At 43.5% G+C, this 19,898-nt stretch overlaps 1 protein-coding gene across 1 annotated transcript in view; it reads left to right on the top strand.

The window, feature by feature from the left end:
• Positions 1-4,819: 4,819 nt before the first annotated feature.
• URB1 (URB1 ribosome biogenesis homolog) overlaps positions 4,820-19,898 on the top strand; it is a gene marked incomplete at both ends in the record, with an annotated part of 57,718 nt that continues 42,639 nt past the window's right edge. Inside the window, 8 exons of the mRNA XM_082011694.1 lie at positions 4,820-4,952; positions 5,284-5,423; positions 6,839-6,990; positions 9,016-9,148; positions 13,571-13,667; positions 15,278-15,363; positions 17,281-17,406; positions 19,155-19,285. Of these exons, the coding sequence (XP_081867820.1) occupies positions 4,820-4,952; positions 5,284-5,423; positions 6,839-6,990; positions 9,016-9,148; positions 13,571-13,667; positions 15,278-15,363; positions 17,281-17,406; positions 19,155-19,285 (998 nt within the window). The remainder of the gene's footprint in view (positions 4,953-5,283; positions 5,424-6,838; positions 6,991-9,015; positions 9,149-13,570; positions 13,668-15,277; positions 15,364-17,280; positions 17,407-19,154; positions 19,286-19,898) is intronic.

Genomic DNA, 19,898 nt, shown 5'->3' with positions numbered 1-19,898 from the left:
ATTGGAGGAGGGGTCGTTTTGTTTTTCACCGTCGAGAGCAAAAAAAGTTGTGGGTTTACTAAATTGCTGTAACTGCTTATGCCAGAGAGGCGTTGGCATGGCAGAACAGTTTCACTGGGGTTATTGCCTCAGCCAAGCCTGCCCACTCAGTTCCGGAGTCCGTACACCGTTCTTGTGCACCACCCAGACCCCTTGTTTCTAAACTTCTGGAATTCAAGCCCTGCAATGCCTGTGTGAGCTGGCACTGGGCTGATCCGAGTGAGGGTGGTGGGAGCGTGGGACACAGGGCATGTGGACTTGTGATGAGGAAGAGGTGGTGGTGGTGGTCTGTGTTGGGAATATTCCTGTCTTGAGAGGCTGTGTTGAGGAAGTGGTCCTGACAGCCCATCTCTTGGCAGCATCCACTGTCTCTGCCTCTGTGATCCCATGCCTCAGGTGTCAAAGGCTGGAAAGTGGAAAGATCTGATAAACATCTCACACAGGAACTTTTGGAAAAAACTGAAGGAAACTTTTCAGTGAAATAATTCTGTAAACCATGAAAGAACGTTGAGAACACCAGTTTTGAAGAAGTGATTTTTGATTAAATTCAGTCCCTCAGAATGCTTTCTATAATTAATGTATACATCAAATGAAAAATTTCTGATAAGAAACTACTGCATTTCCTACATGCTCTGGACCAAAGTTAGTGCGGAGTAGGGGATCACAGATCATGTATGGCTGTTAAGTGATACCACCACTGAGAGCAGTAGTGGTGCAGGGATGCTGTTGTCCCGAAAGTGGGATTGTATACCCAGTATGCAGCACGCCAATATACACACAGAGTAGAGGTATTTTATTTAAACCACATTTGCACAGCTATGGGTGCTGGGTGGTATTTCCATCCCACTTTCAGGACAACGCTGTAACTGGCAGGGGCTCCTCTAAACCAAACATCAGTGGTTTTAAAGGTCAAGTCTGATCTGGGATTAGCATGGGCTGTATCGCTCTGTTTAGGTATGGGTCTACCAACAGCCCTACTCACAGAGTCAGTTGCTCATCTGTAGTGTGAGGTTGCAGGCCAGGAGATCAGGCTGAGTTTAGTAAGCTTGGTTGGCATAGCAAGTATGGCGGAGCCATAGCTAAAGGCTAGAGGCAGGGCCTGGGTGAGCAGGACAGCAGTCTTTATGGCTGAAACCAGAAGACAGACCTTGACGAAGCTAGTGGGTGAGAACTGGCCTAACCTACCAAAACAGATTTTGTCATCAGGATTGCATGAGTGAGAATCCTAGAGCTAGAAATAATGTTCAAGTTTGGGAGACAAAGGCAAATTAGGCAGGACTGCAGGGCTGGGGTTTGTTACTCTAGATGCTGTGCAGGCCAGTAAAGGCTTCAGAGGTTGGATTATGGCTGATGCAGGAAAGAGTCACTTGGCTCCATTAATTTTATATCTGGAACTGTTTGTTGAGCTAGGTTCTTGCAAGGGACTGGGAATTATTTTTCAGACTAGCAAATGCCAACGGGGCAGTGTGTATCTTGGATATGATTATACGTTCATCTGTCAAGAATCACAAAAGTTCATTTCAATTTACCAAAAACTAGGCAGCTCAGAAATTAATACTTGACTCATTCACTGCCTACATCTGTTAAATGTATAGGTGCAACAGAGCAGATGAACTGTGTCTGAGTTTGATGCCTCATTCTTCAATTGGGCCTCCATGAATGGAGACGGCAAAAAAACAGACTTAGAGGGGGAAATTGTCATAGGTATGATAGAGAAAGAAAAGGACACAGGCTTCAACCTACACTAAGACAAGAACATGGAAGTAATCTGGCTTGAAGTGAAACTAACAGTCTTCCTCACCATCCTCATTAAAGCCCATGACAGCTACTCAGGCAGCGAGGGCAGAGAATAATTGAATTTAAAGTTGAAATTAAAATAATTTTTGCTAGCATTTTGCAGTAATATTTTTATAGTAGAATTTCTATGAAATATGATGTGATGACAGTGATCAGGCTTGTAAGTCTGACAACTATGACTTTTACCTGGAAGATATCAGTATGGGTGCTTTGAACCTGTTAAAAGCTGTGGTTTTTTCAGTTCTACCAGCTCTAGCCTTCCTTTTCATCCCCTCAAAAACAAAGCAACTCCCCCTTGAGAATGTTATTTACTTTCCATATACGTGTCCCTCCAATTTATAGAATTGCAATGTATTTGTATATCTGCATAGCTTCAATTCATTGTCAAGAAAACCGTAAGTTTGAAACAAAGGATTCTCATCATCAAGAACAAACCATCAATAAGGTTTTATGGAGGAACTGAACAGTCTGTGCCTTTGCATAGAGTTTGCTCTGCTATGGTGAATTCCAAATGAAAGTGTTATCAAAAAATGCAGAGGAATAGTTTGAATGAGTTCAAATTTAAGTATTTCTGGAAATATCGTAAATGATTAGCAGAGTTTGGACTATGATGTAACTAGCAGCACTAAGATGCTTTTTAGTCTTGTTCTTCTAAATTACTTTTAAAAAGCCCTTTTACCTAGTATCCAGCAATTCATATTTTCTTTCATGTTCCCCCTTTTTCCCAGTCCCATGCACTCCTTTTATTTTACCCTTTTGTGCCTTCTACCTACACTTTCTCCCTTTTATTTTACCCTTTTGTGCCTTCTATCTACAGTTTCTCCCTTTTATTTTACTCCACCATCCATTCTCAAACTATCACAGCACCTTGCACTAACATGAAAGCATTTGTCCATCCTAAATCCTAGAGTGGCTGTTAATGTTGCCCTCTTCTGGATCACTTTTTTCTAACAGTATTTTGTTAAAAAACAGTTTTAACAAAAACTCATGTCAGGAAAGACATAAAAATATTACTTCTATTTATTACTTGTAAATAGGAAAAAGAACCCATTTTGGATAGATTTGTAACTTGATTTTCATTTTCTCTCAGCAACATAAGATGACAATCTCCTTTATCTTCCATTGCTGTTTCAACTACTGGCATTTCACATCTAACAGTTTATTGCAACAGGACTTTTTTCATTCCTCTGTATCGCTGTGCTTCTCCTGCAATAACTCTTACTGAAAGCAAAACCTCAGTTTTCAATTTAAGTCTAGAGAACAATGTATTTGGACACCTTGAGTGATGTGTTTCACATGCTGACAGATGAGCAGTACCCTTGTATATTGTCTCACTATTTGTAATCGTTAGTGTTTATATAAGGCATTTTAATCAGACAGATTTGAAAATGTAATGGAAACTGTTAATTGGAAATCAGTTTATGACTTTTGCTTTTGCAAAGAACAATCATTTTACCTTTTCCCTAGTGTCTTAAGAAGTTCTATGGACCTGTTGGAGTGGGTCCAGAGGAGGGCCATGAAGATGATCAGAGGGATGGAACACCTCTCCTATGAGGACAGGCTGAGAGAGTTGGGGTTGTTGAGCCTGGAGGAGGATCCAGGGAGACCTCATAGCAGCTTTCCAGTACCTGAAGGGCGCCTACAAGAAAGCTGGAGAGGGTCTTTTTAGAAGGTTATGTAATGATAGGACAAGAGGTGATGGCTTTAAACTGAAAGGGGGTAGATTTAGATCAAGCAGATTAAGGAAGAAATTCTTCATTATGAGGGTGGCGAGGCACTGGCGTAGGTTGCCCAGAGAAGCTGTGGATGCCCCATCCCTGGAAGTGTTCAAGGCCAGGTTGGATGGGGCTTTGAGCAACCTGGTCTAGTGGAAGGTGTCTCTGCCCGTGGCAGGGGAGGTAGAACTAGATGATCTCTAAGGTTCCTTCCAATCTGAGCCATCCTATGATTCTATGATTCTCTCCTCTCCCTGTTTCCTGGCATCCCATGCTTTACCCTTCCACTCCAAAGTTTGTGTCTCCTGGGTTCAGCCCTGCATGGGACTGCAGTCCTGTGAAACTGATGCCAGTGGAGACAGAAACCTGCTTGGCCTTGGGAGCAGCAACGGACAAGAGATTGTTGCAGGGTGCTGGAGATCTGCTTTTGAAGTCCCCCTACTCCAGAAGCTTTCACCCCTCAGTGGTACCAGTTGGGACAATGAGGCTGCGCTTCAAATGAGGCGACCAAAGCATCCTGGCTCTTTTTTGTCAACTTGGGCACTGATTGCGCCTTCAACCAAACCCATACTCAGATGATACGAAGGGTAGTTTATGCTTTTATGCATGCACACAGATAAAGTGTCTTTGCTTTTCACCCCGGGGGCTGAATGCCCCACTGGGAGGCCAGCTGTCTGACAAGCAGTGAGGCCACGCACAAGGCAGGTTTCGGGCAAGTAAGTGTCAACTTGAAACATGTGACAGGGGCAGGTCCATCAGCAGAAATCGGCGGCCCAGTGCCCACGGCTACCTCACAAAACTACGCCCGTGCCAGCAGAAGGGGATTTCAGTGTGTGGGGATTTTCCACCAGGAAAGCCCCGAAGGGGAGGCCGCGGGGCAGCACCGCTGGGGAGAGGGCTCTGGACGGGGCGGAGGTGGGAGGTGCAGCAAGGCCGGGAAATCTCTCGGAGAGATCGGCCCGGGGCGGGAGAGGGCTAGAAAGGCTGCCCTTGCACGGCACGGACCGCCAGCTGAACACACAGCAAACGGCGGGGGCCGCGTACGCTGCAGTCGGGCGGGAGAGGCGCGGCCTCGCTACTCCCAGCCGGCCGCCCTCGCTCAGGGCCCGGGCCCGCTCCGCGGGCCGAACGCGCCACCACCCCCCTACTCGCTGGCAGCGGGGCCGCGGCGGGGAGGAAGCCGCGCTGCAGCCGCTGCTTCCTGCCGGGGCGCGGCGCCGGCGCTACGGCCGCTTCCGGGGCGGCGCTGGCGGAGCGGCGGTAGCGGCATGGCGGTGAAGCGCCGCGGCGTGCCTGCGGCCGGCCCGCCGGCAGCCAAGCGAGCCTGCCGCGGGGAGGAGGAGGAGTTCAACGGCGTCCGCTTCAAGGCGCTGCTGCGGGACCCCAACACTGCCGGGAAGGGTGAGGGGCCGGGCCGGGCAGGGCGTGTCGTGTCGTGTCGTGTCGTGTCGGCGTGCCGGTGTGATCGTGAGGTAAAAGCGTGCTCAGCCAGCGCAGCAGGGGCTGTAGCGGCTCCTCGGGGAGCCGGAGACGTCTTCTGTCCCCAGAGTGACGTGGTGGGGACGATGATGACGATTGCTGTTACTGTCCCGTGGGCACGTGCTGCTCCCTTACGGGCCGGGCCCGCCGCAGACTCCGGGCGGCAGAGCCGGAGTGTCCGGGCCGCGGTAGGCGGCTCGTCGCGTGTGGCGGGCGAGGCGTTGGCTCCCCGGGTGAAACTCTCGCATTGCAGGTCTAGAGACCTTCGTCTCCGTTGCTAAGACGCTTCCGTCACCCGAAATATATGATGTCGTGGAGGGGTACGTAAAAATTTCCATGGAATGTGCTGAAATATTCAAACTTCTGGATGGAGAAAGGAAGCCTGAAAGTGAAGTAAGTTGGCCGTGGGTGTTGTAGTTTTAATAGAGTGGCAACATGCGTCCTGGCTGGGAGAGGAACGGCCAAGGAAATGCTTTGTAGCGTAAATAATTCTGATAATTTGGAATGGGGTTTGGTGGTTTGTTTTGTTTTGTTTTGTTGTTTGTTTTTTGTTTGTTTGTTTGTTTGTTTGTTTCTGGAAATCGCAGTGGCAGAAGCACTGATCAAGTGGGAAATGTCCTTTTCCGTGCAAAGATGTTCCTGGATTTAATGACACACACAACCAGTAGTCTGGCCAAAGTCAAGCTGTTAAGGTTCTTTAAATATTGTCAAAAGATCATTTAAAAAATAAGGAGGTCAACAGAAGCAGTTAAACAAACAAAAAATAGAATAGTCCAGTGATAGTAATTGCTTTTAGATAACTAGACATCTCCCTGATACATCAGTATTTGTAGGAAGCCACTGGTAGAGTTGACTTAATTTTTCTCATCTGAGTTGGACAGTTTTTCCTCATCAGAATATGGTGAACTAAAGAAGAACTCTTTCACTGTGAATACTGTGGCAGCATTTTTAATTTAAATCTGCTTACGAGGTAAAATTGAATAGTGTTCTTCTTAACCTCCACTTGTCGGTCTTTGTATTAGATTATCATCTTTGTCTTTGTAATGATGGCCTGTCTCAGGTTCAGTGACATGCTTTCTTCAAGATCCTCTTACTAATAGAGGCTAATGCTTGTCATGAATACAGTCCCAGTGCCGTGGGGACATGGGAGTCATTTAGAAGGACTTAATTGCAAGACTGGAGCAGCTCAGGTGGTTTTCTTCAGCGTGTTTCATTGAGCACTTACTAGCTGTTGTCTCTTAAAGCATCTGTTCATTAGCTCTAGGCCCTGGCCTCCAGCTGGAAAAAGGCCTTTCAAGTCCCATCAGCCTGTGCTGAGGTTTGCACTGCAGTCAATGTTTGCATCCCCAGAAGCAGCTGTTGTGCAGAGGCAGATAAATCACGCATGTAGGTCTCAATACACATGTGAGGAGGGACCCTTTTCTACATTCACTTTTTTTGTTCAGGATTGTACAGGCCTTCAGTCAGCTTGAGCTTCCAGTGGAGGTTGTCCCTCCCTACTACTGAATTTCACGAGTTTAGCAACTGAAGAACAAAAGAGGACTCAGCTGACCTCCTGTGGTTGTCTGATCTTTCATATAGTATCTGTGTAGGGGCTTGGAAATTCGCACTCTCAGAACTAATCCTTTAGAAGACAAAGCATTAATTTGGGAGAGAATTCAGAAGTTAACTTCGCCTTCATATGTGGAAGCTTTTCTCTTGTGGTAGGGTTACTCTTTTTTTGATGGTGTTTGTTGCTGTTTGCTCAGCTAATAATTTCAAGCCGTACCTGATATCAGCAGTTATTAACGTATTTCTGTATCTTACAGATGCTATTAATCTTTCAAGCTCTAGAAGCCATTTTACTGAGGACAGCCAGTGACCTCTCCCATTTTTCTGTTGTGGGAATGAACATAGTAAAAAAGTTGATTCATTCCTACATGAGACTGGTCTATGCAGCTTTGTATTCTGAGAATCACAGGTAAGTCTTCCCCGTACTGTTGGGGAGAATCTCTGTTGGTTGCTCTGAATTGATCCTGAGGGGCTGTCTGGGCCTTGCACATGTGTACAAGATGTTGCAAAACTCAACTTGACTTCTTGCTAATAATCCACCTTTATTTAGTGGCACCGTTCCACGTTTCATAAAATAATTGCACGTGGAAGCCTTTGCAAGGTGGAAGCTCTGATGGAATACACAATCTAATGCCGTATGATGCTTTCCCGAGGCTGTAGTTTTCATTGTTTGTGCCTGTCCTAGTGAGAGGTAAAGCAGATGGTATCTTGAGTTCTATTATTTTAATGCTACTTGGTTTGTGCAGTGAAGTGTACTGCTGGGAACAAGGGGGAACAGGCTTTCTTGTAGTTCACAGAGGCTGAGTAGTCTATCTCATGATGGCAAGAAGAGCTGCTCTTGAGTGTTTTATTTTCCTGTCTTTTTGTAGTCAGATTTCCATGTTTATAATAGAATTTTTTCTTTCAGACTGGCTTTTCCTCTGTAACTTTTCCTGTCTCTTAAATCTAAGGCCATTTAGGCTGATTTAAGCACTCGCGTGTCCAGTCTAAGCAACAATTTCTCTTGATCTGTGGACAGGGTGAGAGAAGTTCCAAGTGCCAGAGAAATTTTAATACAAACCTGGGAGGAAGAGGAAGGGAGAGAAGAAAATAGAGACTGCAAGTCACTTGTCCAAGGCCAATGATTTGTCTTTTAGTCTTTGGACAGGCCAGAATTAGAAAAGCATTTTCTGCTTTCCAGTTCATGGACACAGCCATACTTCCTGCACCACTCAGTTGATCTTATTGCAACAAGCATTTTAGCTGTGCATAGGATCCCAAATACGAGTGGATAGGTATATTGTAAAATAAATTTTGAAACTATGCAAGATCTGCACTTCTTACTCAGCATTTAAAGATTATTGCTTTTGGAGAAGTCCTAGAACCTGCATAGAGGAGGCTGCAGATTTCTGATGGTATCCTGATGGTATATCCTCTCCTTTTTCTGTGCTGCCTCTTTGATGTGCAAAGGGATTGTGGTGGTATGTCTGGGTGGGATCTCTGCTTTAATCATACAGCTTTCATACAGATTGTCCATGAAAGAAACATGATGGACAAATTCCAAAACCCTTAGTGGGTAGCGGCTGTTCAGATGATGGAGGTCTGCAGGCTTGTACCTGATGGCCCTGTCATGTTCCCACTGAAATATATGTCAAACTCCCATGAATTTAGGAATTCTTAATTTTTGGCACTTTCCTCCTTTTATTTATTAAGTGAATACCCATCCTCTCATTACAGCTTAATTTTTGGCAACAACATAAATAGGCATTCCCTTTTCCCTTCTTCCCTCTCCCTTCCTTCCCAGTTGCCATTATCACTGCCTAAAATAATGGTTTTGGTTGTTTTAACTTCCCTACTATTTTCTCAGGCAAATTTTCCCAGTGGTCAGTGAGCATGAATCAAAACTGAGTGTAGGTCTTGGGATTTACTTCATGACAAGAACATGCTGCATATTTAAACTAAAGAAAAACTCTGTCATTCAGCTGAAACACAAAAAATGCAGTCTGTCTTTCGCCTATGCTGCGTGTGTCCTTGACTTAAGCATCACCTGTAGCTCCTATGCACCTGCTTGTGGCAGTAAAGCACTTAAGCGCTGGCGAGTCTGGGGGCTCCGCTCAAGAAATACGCTTGTAGAAATAGGTTGGAAATCTGTATTGTGATGGTCATTAAAATGGTTGGTTACATAGTCAACTAAAAATCCCATCAACTGCAGCGAGAGCTTTGCATGACCGGGGATACTTTCTTAATGGCTGTCTTGATTGCTCGTGTTGAGACTGACTCAGAACTGCTTCATGCCTGAAACTCCTGAAGGCTTGGGTGGATGTTGGGCGTGGTGTGGGATAATTTGTTTTACAAGAAAAAGGTCTTTCTTTAAATTTTAATCTCTTGATTTGATTGTTTGTATAACTGTCATCCTGAAAATAACCTGCAGGTTTTCCTCTGCCTTTCATTTTAGGATGAGCCGAGTGTGCCTTACCCTGTTGTCAGCAATGGTGGCTCAGGGGCCAGATTCAGCAAGGGATGTGTGTAGCCATTTTGATTTCAATAATAAGTTTCTGCCTGGATTATTGAAAAAAAGATGTAAGAAGGTAAATTAAGCTGCTGTATCCATGTAATGCTACACCATGCCTCCATGAGTTTTCTTCGACCAAGTCTTTAAAACTAAGCTGCTGCCAAAGTCTCCATGCTGTATTTTCATCTTCCTTCCTGTCCTGTGTCAGGCTGAAAAGCTTCTTGATTGTTTCTAATTTGCAGCAGAAATGATCTATGGGGCAAGAACTTCCCACCTACTTACTCAGAAACATCCCCTGGGGATTTTCTATATATCTGCAATAGTGGGATAGCTGGCACGAACCCTTGAGGTATAGCTTGCTTCATTTTCCATCCCATGCTAGTCTTTCTCACCTTGTCAGGGTGCAGAGCTCCTCAGGATGACCTTGTTTTTACACTGCTTTGTAGAATTTACTGCAAAACATCAAAGTGCTTTGTTTCTAATAAGCTGTGGTGAAATATAAATTTCACAGAATCTCTAGGTTGGAAAGGACCTTCAAGGTCATCAAATCCAACTATTAATCCAGCACCACCATGTCCCCTAAACCATGTCCTGAAGCGCCACATCCACACTTTTTTTGAACACTTCCAGAGATGGTGACGCCACCACCTCCCTGGGCATCCTGTTCCAATGCTTGACCACCCTCTCGGTGAAGAAATTCTTCCTAATATCCAATCTAAACCTCCCCTGGCGCAACTTGAGGCCATTTCCTCTCGTCCTATCACTAGTTGGTTGGCAGAAGAGACCAACACCCACATTGCCACAACCCCCTTTCAGGTAGTTGTAGAGAGCGATAAGGTCTCCCCTCAGCCTTCTCTTCTCCAGACTGAACAACCCCAGTTCCCTCAGCCGCTCCTTCTCAGACTTGCTCTCCAGACCCCTCACCAGCTTTGTTGCCCTTCTCTGGACACGCTCCAGCACCTCAGCATCCTTCTTGTAGTGAGGGGCCCAAAACTGAACACAGGATTCAAGGTGCGGCCTCACAAGTGCCAAGTACAAGGGCACAATCACTTCCCTACTCCTGCTGGCCGCGCTAGTTCTGATACAGCCCAGGATGCTGTTGGCCGCCTTAGCCACCTGGGCACACTGCTGGCTCATGTTCAGCCGGCTGTCAAACAGCACCCCCAGGTCCCTTTCTGCCGGGCAGCTCTCCAGGCACTCCTCCCCAAGCCTGTAGCATTGCATGGGGTTGTTGTGACCCAAGTGCAGGACCCGGCACTTGGCCTTGTTAAACCTCATACAGTTGACCTCTGCCCATCGATCCAGCCTGTCCAGATCCCACTGCAGAGCCCTCCTACCCTCCAGCAGATCAACACTCCCACCCAACTTGGTGTCGCCTGCAGACTTACTGAGGGAGCACTCAATTCCCTCATCAGATCATCTATAAAGATATTAAACAAGACCGGCCCCAGAACCGAGCCCTGGGGAATACCGCTTGTGACTGGCCGCCAGCTGGATTTAACTCCGTTCACCACAACTTTCTGGGCTCGGCCAGCCAGCCAGTTCTTTACCCAGCAAAGAATACACCTGTCTAAGTCATGAGCCACCAGTTTCTTCAGGAGAATGCTGTGGGAGACGCTGTCAAAGGCTTTACTAAAGTCCAGGTAGACAACATCCACAGCCTTTCCCTCATCCACTAGATGGGTCAGCTGGTCATAGGAGGAAATCAGGTTGGTCAAGCAGGACCTGCCTTTCATGAACCTGTGCTGGCTGGGCCTGATCCCTTGGTTGTCCTTCATATGCCCTGTGAGCACTCTCAAGATGAACCACTCCATGATCTTCCCCGGTACTGAGGTTAGGCTGACAGGCCTGTAGTTCCCTGGATCCTCCTTCTGGCCTTTCTTGTAGATGGGCGTCACATTGGCAAGCCTCCAGTCTTCTGGGACCTCCCCTGTTAACCAGGACTGCTGGTAAATGATGGAGAGTGGCTTGGCAAGCTCCTCTGCCAGCTCTCTCAGTACTCTCGGGTGGATCCCGTCAGGCCCCATAGGCTTGTGGGTGTCCAGATGGCTTAACATGTCCTTAACTGCTTCCTCCTGGATTATGGGTGGGTTATTGTGCTCTCCATCCCTGTCGTCCATCTCGGGGCTGAATACCCTGCGGATACCTGGACTGGGTATTAAAGACTGAGGCAAAGAAGGCATTAAGTACCTTAACCTTGTCCTCATCCTTGGAGACAATGTTCCCCGCCATATCCAGTAAGGGATGGAGATTCTCCTTCCCTCTCTTTTTGTTGTTAATATATTTGTAGAAGCATTTTTTATTATCCTTTACGAACGTGGCCAGACTGAGCTCTAGCTGGGCTTTTGCCTTTCTAATTTTGTCCCTGCTTGACCTAACGAGATCCTTGTACTCTTCGTGAGTTGCCTTCCCTTTCTTCCAGAGGTGATAAACTCTCCTTTTTCTCCTGAGTCCCTGCAAAATCTCCCTGTTCAGCCAGGCAGGTTGCCTTCCCCGCCAGCTCTTCTTAGGGCACATGGGGACTGCCTGCTCCTGCACCTTTGAGATTTCCTTTTTGAAGATGGTCCAGCCTTCCTGGATCCCTTTGTCCTTCAGGACTGTCTCCCAAGGGACTCTCTCAACCAGTGACCCGAACAGGCCAAAGTCTGCTCTGTAGACAGTAGCAGTTTTGCTGACCCCTCTCCTTACTTCGCTCACAACTGAGAATTATATCATGTCATGGTCGCTAAGCCCAAGACGGCCTCCGACCACTACATCTCCCACCAGTCCTTCTCTGTTTGTAAACAGCAGGTCAAGCAAGGCACCTCCCCTGGTAGGCTCAAATTTGTAGTTTCTGTGGACTACCCTTTTAATGTCTAAAATGGAATGAAAATGATGGTAAACTTCTCAACAGTATTCAGTGATGTGTTTGGGAAGAGTTCAGTCTTTTTTCCAATGTGTAGATTGCAGTTTGGTCCCAGGGAAGTAAATGGAGGTTCTGCAGTTGTTTTAATGAAGAGAGGATTTTGCCCAGTACTAGTACGATCAGAGTAACTGCATTTGACAATGTAATCAGGAGTTTTAAACAATCTCTTGGCAGAAATCTTTAAGGAGGATATGCGAGTGAGTAGAAAAAGTCACTCCTCTTTAAGGAACTTTATTTCTTTTTTTCTCTCTGTTTGCTAAAAATAATCAGGGTTGACTTGAACCCGTTTTAGAACAAAAATATTTATATTTCATTCCAAATATAAGTGTATAGTAACTCCAATATTATTTTCAGTGCTGATACATTGTTTCTAGTTTTTAAAGACTTGCAGAATAAATGTGTACATTTGTGTTGGGTTTGTGCCATCTGTGGTGACAAATGAGACTTGAAAAAGTCATTTCAGCGAGAAGGGTGTGTGTTTTTGTGCCTTCTACTTGATTGCTTTATATATAAACAGTTTCGGGAATGTCAGATTTCATGGGTTTTGACCTTACTGCAGAAGTTGTCCTTTAGGAGTACCTCCACCACTTAAATTTAAATGCTTGGATGTAGTCTTTTGACCACAAGCTTATTAGATATGCAAGTAAGGGACAAGGAAAAAAGTTTCCAAAAACGGTTTGAAGATCTTACTCTTGCTCAGCTTTCAGTGAAATTACTATGTCACAACTGGCTGTCAGAGGTGAATGTTTAATACCAAAATATCGGACCCAAAGCTTACAGCAAAATCTAATTTCTCGCTCTTTATTTCTTCTTTCAACGCTTTCGTGAGTCAGTTCTGCCTTATGTTTAGTCTAGTCAGTATCTGCTTTCAGGCATTTTTACATGCAACTTAATTTTGCACAGTAAGTTTCAAAAAATTACAAATCATGTTCATATCCTATGATCCTTTTACAGGCAAAGTTTTTATTACTTCCACTGTGCCTGAATTTGTAGTTTTCTAACATATTAGCCCTGTTTTTAAGAGGTTTTTTTTGTTTTAGCCAGTTTCAGTCGCATGACCCGGGTAGCTCCCTGAGCAGCTGTGCCAGCTGAGATGTGTGTAATGCACTGCAGCTCAAAGATGGCAACGAGCAGCGGGAGTCCCCAAGACTGGCGCTGCTCTGGAAGTCTGTATAGTAAGAAGTTGCAGCAACACTACTGTCATTACCATTCTTGAGTGTTTTTGTGAACTGACCAGTGTACCGAGTGGTGCAGAAGTGTTCAGGGTTTGTGGCATGAAACTACTCTTAATGTTTTTTTTGTATTTATAGCCTGTCTCGTATACTGAGAATTAAAAAAATATGTGAATGAGGACACCTTCCTTTTTGATGTTTACTTTAATAGATGTGATTTACTTAATGCGAGAAGTTTTTCAAATTAATATGCTGTGGATGTATTGCATATACATATATGTGTATGGCTATGTGCAACATGTTTATAGATGTTGTTTAATTTACTTGTTTATAGTACTTACAATGATAATCAATTGTTGCAGTATTTATTTTGCCATTGTGTACAATCTGTATGCTAACAGTGCCTTTTATCTTTTTTTAGGGGAGAACTGATGTCCGTATGGCCTATATTCAGTTTGCTCTCTCCTTTTTAATTGCTGGTGACAATGCAATCTTGACACAGGTGCTGGAATTAAAAGGTATTTCACAATTGCATATATTTATTTTTATTTTAAGGCAGAGTCATTTATAGGCGATGATAAATATGAGCTAATTCAAAATGTGAAGCAGTTAAACAGCACTAATAAGAGACAAAATACATATTTTTAATCTTATTACCTGAAAAGCTTTAAAATTCTTCAGTATTCTAGTGAGTGCCTCTTCTGCTCGAGAATAATGTTTTTTATCTGCAAAAACTGCAAAACCAGGAAGCCCTTAGTGACACAGATGTAAAAAAGGAAATGTAATACAACTTTGAGGCCATAGATTCAACAAGTAGAAAAAAAAGGTCATTGCCTCCAACCTTGCTCATAACACAGTAATAGTGGATATCATAGAATACCAGGTTGAAAGGGACCTCAAGAATCATTAGGTCCAACGTTTCTTGGCGAGATGGTCTTGCCACGGTCTAGACAAGATGGCCCAGCATCCTGTCCAGCCGAATCTTGAAAGCGTCCAATGTTGGGGAATCCACCACTTCCCTGGGGAGGCTATTCCAATGGTGTTGCAATAAAAATTTTTAAAACTTCAGTTTCCTTTCTATCCTCATGCAGGACAACTGTTGTGTACTCTGTTGGACAGCTTTTTGTCAGTGATTCTGGAGACCAGTGTAATGTCTTTTGCATCCTTTACGGAGGCATTACATGGGAGTGGAGTCCAGGAGTATGTTACACCCATGTCTCTTAGAGAAGGGAGTCAAACTGAACTGATAAAGAAGAGGATCCAGAAAGTTAAATCTTACATACCTTTGATTAATACTTGATCCTTTATGTGCTGAAGATAATGTAAAACTTCTCTTGACTTAAGTGATTTGAAATCTACTGCTGATGTTTCTCAAGTTGTGATATGCAACCCTTGGTAAGGTTGTGAAAGAATGCAGAAGGGATCTAGAAATACTCTAAAAACAAAACAAAAAAAGAAGCTATTAGCTGGCATCAATTAATTTCTATGGTGATGGAGTGAGAACATGCCATAATTACTTACTTCTGTTGTTCACACTACCCTGGGGGCTCCTGAGTTCCTTTAATTGCTCCCAGTTGTTCAGTTCTTTCAGGACAGGGAGTGGCAGTGCACACCTAGACCCAGTCAGCACAGCTGACTTTCATTCCCCTGTAAGATACTGAAGTTCTCTGTAAACTGAAGTTCTCTAACTTTGGGACGCACAGGTGAGCCAAAAGGTGATGCATGTTGTTGGACATGTAACCTCCAAACATTTGAGAATCACTCCATGAAACAATTCTGAGTCTTTTAATGGAACGGATAGTCATTTACTCAAGTAATACTGTATAGCACATTGGGGCATGAAATATGTTTGAAGTTGACAGGTGCTGTTGCAATAAGTGTTTTAATAACCAAGTTGGCAAATTAACTAGTTATGATGAGGGTAGGTTTGGCAGCAACACTTTTTCATCGCTGTAGTTACAGGCACATCATCCTTCTGAACTCTGATTGCAGCCTTTTGGTTCATCCTTAAGTATAACAGCAAGGTAAATAATATGACATCAAAGAGAAATGGGTAGGAATTCCCTGAAGCATTTTAATATGAAAATAGCTTTCACCGTCTCACTTAACATTTTAAATGTCTTCTTAGATTTCATTCCAGATATTCTTCGTTCTGAAATAAAGGAAGACAGAGTTTCTACTGTCAATCTTCTGCTTTCCACGCTGAGAACTAAGGTATGAGACACCCTTGAAACTGTGTTGTTTCTTGTTTTCCATCTTCCTTGCTGCTGGAAACAGTTTTGCAGTAATTTCTCATAAAATGTACAGCTCTCTAAGACGTTGGCATTGTGCTGCTACTGCTGAAAGTTTGTCAGTGTGTACATTACTGATAGTATTTGTTGGAGGTTGATAGCTTGGCTGTATTACTGTTTGAGGACCGAAGCTTGTTATGCTTTTCCAATGCTGTCTTTTAAAGGGAGTCCTTGCATAGCTTGTATTTGGATGCTAATTTCAGCTCATCTTTAGTGTGTGGTATCTAGCAGATTCCGATTGTTTCACAGGTTGCGATTGCATCAGTGCCAAGCCTGAAGGTCAAAAGAACCGGAGTCTTTTTGGTGCTTCCAGGGACAGTGAGATCGGTCCATCAATGAATGTGTCTCATGCTGAAATGGGGAGATCAGCTAGATTTGGCTAGGTTTGTTAGCTCTGAACTAGGTAATGACATACAGTCTTCTTTCCAGGAGAAAAAGGATTTTGTGTGTTTTTTAGTATGGGGACTGTGACATGAAATGGGTTTGTTGAAGGGTATGTGGTACCAGTCTCGGCAGGGTTCCATTGAGGCCACATCCTGTTGTCCTGGTTAGCTGGTCTTTGGACTTGCTTACTGTTAGGATGGCAAAGTTTCTGCTGCATGAGGTAAATTTGGTCATCATCAAATTCCCTCATTTCTTGGTGGGGTAGAGGAAAAGGGAAGTCTTAGCATAAAATTGTCTTCCCAAAATCAGAGAAGTTTTTGTGAAAAAGAAAGGGTACATACCACCTGCTGTCTGAAAGTGCTGTTGGAGAGGTAAGTCTGCTACTCTTTGAAGTTGTTTTTTCTGATTCTTTCATAGCAGGCAGAAATAACCTTGTGATATAGCAGGGTTGAGACAGAAAACTTGAAAGGAGGAATTGATGAAAGGTGTGAGAGTTGGTTTAGTCTCGACTGCCTTTCCTGTGGTCTGTTGTTCCTTCTGAGCACAGCAGTGCCTCTTTCACTGTGATGCACCAGCTTATTGCTGCTGTGGGTACAGTAACTGCACCAGAGATTTATTTTATTTCTATAAAAATGTTTTTAAAATGTTTTTAGTACAAGTATCTATAATTTTTGAATCTCTGTTTTGGATTACTGTAGCAATGTTTCACAAGCTGTTGTATGACCAGTTGAGAGAATGAAGAAGAAGTAGTTTCAAATTTAGAATGTAACAATAAGAGCCTGCCTCAGACTCAGGGTTTTCACAACTGACAATTTAAAGCCAAAAATATTCTTTAGTTTTTCTATTGCAATAACCTTGGAAGAAGAAAAAAAGCTAGCATTTAAATGTAAAATAAACCTCCTTGGAACTTTGTTTTCCAAATGAAGCTTTTCCCATGGGGGAATCGTACGTCATGTACTGTTATGTTATTGATGAAACCTAACACATTATATGACTCCTTCAGTTTAGCAAGGAAAGTCAGAATTAAAAAAATGAAGACCAGAAAAAACAGTAGGAGAACTTTTGAGAACTTCCTCCGCTGTGTTTTCCCTTTCATTCAAACTTTATTTGTAGCAGGTTCTATCATGTCTACCAGCAGATTTCCATGATCCTAATCTGTGTCTGTGCTACTATAAATACGTTCTATGCTCTTTAGTTGAACTTGAAAGTCTATCCTGTTCAGCATGTGCAGTGTTTACACAATGTTGGTGTAGAGTCCTATGGCTTCAACTGTACCAAGATGGGAGCAGGAGCATGTGAAAGAAGTGTTAACAGGACAGGCGGAACCTTTTGTCTGCTGTAGTGACGGGTGTGAGCTGTGTGTGTACTAGAAGAATGAAGCGTGTTGCTGATTTGCCATTATTTTGTGATAACTTGCAATAAATAGAATTGTCTGGGTTTTTTTTATCATTTTCAGGTGGTCCAAAATAAAAATATCACTAAAACTCAGAAGGTGCGCTTTTTTACTGCAGAAGTGTTGATTCACATTGCTTCACTTTACCGGTGGAATGGGATTACTGATGTTAGCCCTGGGGATTTAAAGGTCTGGTAACTTACTTCTTTGTAACTCCTACTCCTTGTCCTGCTTCCCACCGCCTTGCAGCCCACAGATTTTGAAATATCTCCCAGTCACTCTAACCTTGATGAACTCAAGAAGATGGATCTGCTGAGGCTAAGAAACCCTGACCTTCTGCTGCTTCTCACCACTTGAGGATGAGGGTTTGTTTCCTCTCCTTGATTGCCAGAACTGCAGTGCAGATCTGTTAACCAGGGAGAAATGGGGCTTTTGGGTGTGAGCATTGCCTGGGCACACTGGCGTCTCTATAGGAGAATATATCGAAAGCATGTTCTTACCACATGCCTCATTCCCGTCCTACTTGCTGATCTGATATGAGAGCTAAACTCCCAAGATGGTTGCCAGCCTTCTCAGCTTGCATTGTTTGAGAGGTTGGCAGGGTTTCTGAGGGCTAAGCTGTCACTGATTCTACTGGTCCATGAAATCACATTCCTAAAGTAATGGATGAGGCAAGGATCAGGGCCACAGCTGGTGGGTGTGTGTTAGTACTGCAGATGTTTTGTCATCTTCTCCTCATAAGTAAGTTACATTTTTTTGGTTTTATTTTTTTTAATCATGTAATCTCTTTTTTCCCCCCCTCTCACTGTGGGAATATCTAAGGCATTGCTGTAAGCTCAGTGCAAAGCAGTAGAAAGACATCTATGCTTCCACTGGGTTCTGGTTGCAGACATTTCACCTTTGGGTTGATTAGTGCTTCATCTTTAGAAGCCCAACCATTCTTCAGACCTTCTGACACTGAACAACTGCTGCCTTATATTTCCTCTACTGGATGTTTATATCTGATCCTGATACATTGTCACACCTTTTGGAGGAGATCTGTTTCTAATAGGTGTCTGCTTGGAGCTACGCAAATAAACATGCATTTTAGTTTTGAGTAATTTTAAATTCTTACAATTCCATGCAGTTCTTGTGAGTCATATGGCTTGTGATTTCCCAGCCGCAGTTGTCAGGAGGCTTCTCATTTCTAGGGCTCTTGAGCTGTGCTGGGTGTAAAAGGTTAATGGGATCTAGGTTCACTTTTTTTCTTTTTGCCTGACATGGATATCTGGTCACTTCTTCCATTTTTGTATGGTGAATGTAATGGCGTTGATGCCCCACCTTTCCCTGAACTGTTGGCATATTCAGTGCGTTGCTAGCTATCCATCTTTCTTGCCCTGGATTAAAGTTGTTCCATCTTCTGCCAAATTGGCCCAAAAAAACATACTCATGCTTTTTTCACATGGTTTATGCTGAAGGTTTCAGTGATTTTTTTTTTTTTTTTTTTTTTTTTTGGTCTTTCTGAACTTCCTTATAGTGATTGGGGACTGCAAGGTTGAAAGTTGGTTATTTCAGATTAAATATTAGGTCCTTGACTTCAAAGTCCCAGGATGGCCTTGCCCAATTTATGGAAGTTTTATATCGCTACTTTTCTTTAGCTTGACTTTTCTTTCTGTTTGCCTTCTTAGCAAAAAGCCCTAAGTCAGTAATGTCCTGCAAATAGCACATAGGTACCTAAATTTGGGAGGTTTGCTTTCCCTGAAACAAAAAACACTGTCATATTTAATGTATTTAATACAGAAACTGAAATCTGTTTTGTTAATCTGAACATCTATCAGCGGTTTTGTATAAAAGGAGCTTCATAAAATTTAGAGAAGAGTGAAATTCGTGGAAGATTTTCTTCTGTGATACCAACAATCATATATGGGTTTTTTACTCCTTTTTTTTGATTTTTATAGGTGACTCAAGGTTCTGAAGAGTTGGGAAAGGTGATGGTACGGGAACTTGTTCATAATTTCTTAATGGACCTCTGCTGCTCTCTGAAACATGGCATAACTTTCCATGATCCAAGCCTTGGAACTTCTGGCAAGTAAGTCACCATACAGCTGAGATTGTACATGTGCTCCGTGCTGGGAACAAGAGAGACCTCACTAGTTATCTTGTCTGTCCTTCCAGGCCTTTGCCAGTAACTTTGCTGAATTCTACTTCTGTCTCTCTTTGGTGGCAGAAAAAATAAATATGTTGGGGGTTTTGTTGTTTTTGTTTTTAACTTCCCAAGATCAAACTATTGGATCTCCTTATGCTCCCGTGTACTGCAGTAGAGAGTGCACTGCCCTATTCATAGGGGCTTAGGCAATGGTCGTGTTTCTCTGAGCCATCTCTGTGAATAACTAGATACCAAGTCCCTTACTGTAAGGTGTGATTTTGGACCATAGATTTTTTTTTTTTAATGTGACAAAGCATCAAAGCTGTAGCGTTAACCAGATGGTGGTGAAATACCTAGTCTAATTTACATTTTGTAGAGTTAGACATGGTTTATCCCAGATTTTGTCAAAACGCTGACAGGATTTCAGTAGTGCCACAGTTTGGCCTGCAACACCTGATCTGGAAGTACCTATTTGCCCTACAGTTTCCGTTTGCCAACTGGTTAAAATATGTGTGCACTAAGATTATGACTGATAGAGAAAACAGTTGAGACTCTT

Source organism: Phaethon aethereus (assembly GCF_964289735.1).
Source record: "Phaethon aethereus genome assembly, chromosome: 1".
NCBI classification, from domain to species: Eukaryota; Metazoa; Chordata; class Aves; order Phaethontiformes; family Phaethontidae; genus Phaethon; species Phaethon aethereus.
Note: the sequence above shows the minus strand (reverse complement) of the source record. Positions and strands in the feature narration are given on the sequence as shown.